The sequence below is a fragment of the Myotis brandtii genome, unplaced genomic scaffold (assembly GCF_000412655.1).
Source record: "Myotis brandtii unplaced genomic scaffold, ASM41265v1 scaffold743, whole genome shotgun sequence".
Taxonomy (NCBI): domain Eukaryota; kingdom Metazoa; phylum Chordata; class Mammalia; order Chiroptera; family Vespertilionidae; genus Myotis; species Myotis brandtii.
In genome coordinates this window covers 115,103-116,934 of record NW_005370960.1, presented here as the reverse complement: position 1 = coordinate 116,934, position 1,832 = coordinate 115,103, and the positions used below count along the sequence as shown (strand labels likewise).

At 58.2% G+C, this 1,832-nt stretch overlaps 1 protein-coding gene across 1 annotated transcript in view; it reads right to left on the bottom strand.

The window, feature by feature from the left end:
- Positions 1 to 1,832, bottom strand: part of LOC102254371 (protein cordon-bleu) — a gene marked incomplete at its 3' end in the record, with an annotated part of 74,261 nt that overhangs the window by 19,938 nt on the left and 52,491 nt on the right. Inside the window, exon 11 of the mRNA XM_014530517.1 lies at positions 3 to 111. Coding sequence (XP_014386003.1) covers positions 3 to 111 — 109 coding nt within the window. The remainder of the gene's footprint in view (positions 1 to 2; positions 112 to 1,832) is intronic.

Here is a 1,832-nt window from a genome sequence, read left to right as displayed (position 1 = left end):
ACGTCCGTGTCGGGAGGAGGGTAGGGCGGGGGCGGGGGCAGCACTAACTGGGGAGGCCCCCGAGCCGTGCCTCTCGGAGGCTTTTGTGGCACCTGCCGTCCACCACCTACATGGGATCAAGGAGGGTTATTCAGAGGTCAAGGCAGAGGCTCCCCACCGGCCAACAGGGGGCACTGTGCCACCACTCCCCTCACCAAATCCAACCTCATCCCTTACCAAATCCAACCACTCCCCTCACCAAATCCAACCTCATCCCTTACCAAATCCAACCACTCCCCTTACCATATCCAACCACACCCCTCACCAAATCCAACCACTCCCCAAATCCAACCACACCCCTCACCAAATCCAGTCTCACTCAGCACCAAACCCAATCACACCCAGAACGGAATCCAACCTCACTCAGCACCAAAGCAACTCCACTTAGAACCAAAGGCAACCACACCCGGTACCAAGTCTAACCACACCCTGCCCCGAGTTTAACCTCAGTCGGCACCACATGCCCTCACTCCGGCTCGGACACGGCACAGGCCGGGCACTCTCCGCGGCCCAGTGTGGAGGTTCCTGCCCGGGGGTAACCGGTCTCCAGCAGGCGGCTGCTTTTAAACGCTGGGCTTGAAACCATTCCTAAAGCCCCCGACATCTCCGTCCAGGTCAGAGCACCTCGTTTTATTCCCGCGAGTCTGTTCCTGGCTCCCAGGCGGCTCAGCGCACTGCTGCTGCCTCTCCACACCCCTCGCCTGCTCTAACCCACACGCCTCTCTAAGCCGCCGTCTCTGCCACCTGCGCCACCGCAGCCATCCCGTGCCCCGCTGCGAAGGGCCGCCTCTCGGAGCATCACCACAGCCCCCTTTCGCTGCTTATCCATCGGGAGCCACTCACACGTCTCACGAGAATGGCTCTCTCCTGGTCATGACATTTTCTCAAGCCAACGACTTAGCCTAACACACGGTATGGATGCCTCCTGTCACAGGTCCTGCTTCATCAGTCCTTCAAAAATGCTTTCTCCACGCGTTAGAGTTTAGACTCTTCATGCTCCTGATCCAATTGTTAGTGAAAATACGAAGCATCATTTCTTTATCGAGAGACAAGCCCATCTGTGCCTGCTCCTGGTGACAGTTCTTTAGACGTGAGGAAATGGACTTCCCGTATCTACCCATCACTTCCCCCGTCGAAGGTGCCCATTCTCGGCCCGGCTGGTATGGCTCAGTGGTTGAGCGTCAACCTATGAACCAGAGGTCAGGGTTTGATTCCCAGTCAGGGCACAGGCCTGGGATGTGGGCTCGATCCCCAGTGTGGGGTGTGCAGGAGGCAGCCAATTATTGGTGCTCTCTCATCACTGACTTTCTTCTCTCTCTCCCTCTCCCTTCCTCTCTGAAACCAATAAAAGTTTATGTAAAATAAATAACTAAATCCGAGGTTGCCGTCCCTTCAGGAAAAGGCAGCGTGGGGGGGTGGGGGCAGGGTGGGAAGGCTGGAGGTTTCTTTAATGAGCTACTGAGCATGTTTTCTTTAAATCGGACAGTAGTTCCCTTTGGGAAAGAGGATGAACGGACATGAAATACAGGCCACTGCTCCTTCGGAGCGCGATTCCCAGGCGCGACAGGCCCAGCCTCGCACAGAGGGGCATTCACGGGGGCGCTGACACCCCGCCAAGGCGCCCTGCTCCTGCCTCGCACGTGGACAATGGCCACTTGTCCCGGGAGCCTGTTCCCTGCGGTCAAAGGCAAATTGTGAGGGTGACCAGGGGGCGAGGCGGCATCGAGGGGCCACCTGACAGCCTCTCGGGGCTCCCTGCACCTGCAGCGGGGCGCCAGGCACCCCTCCTCCCG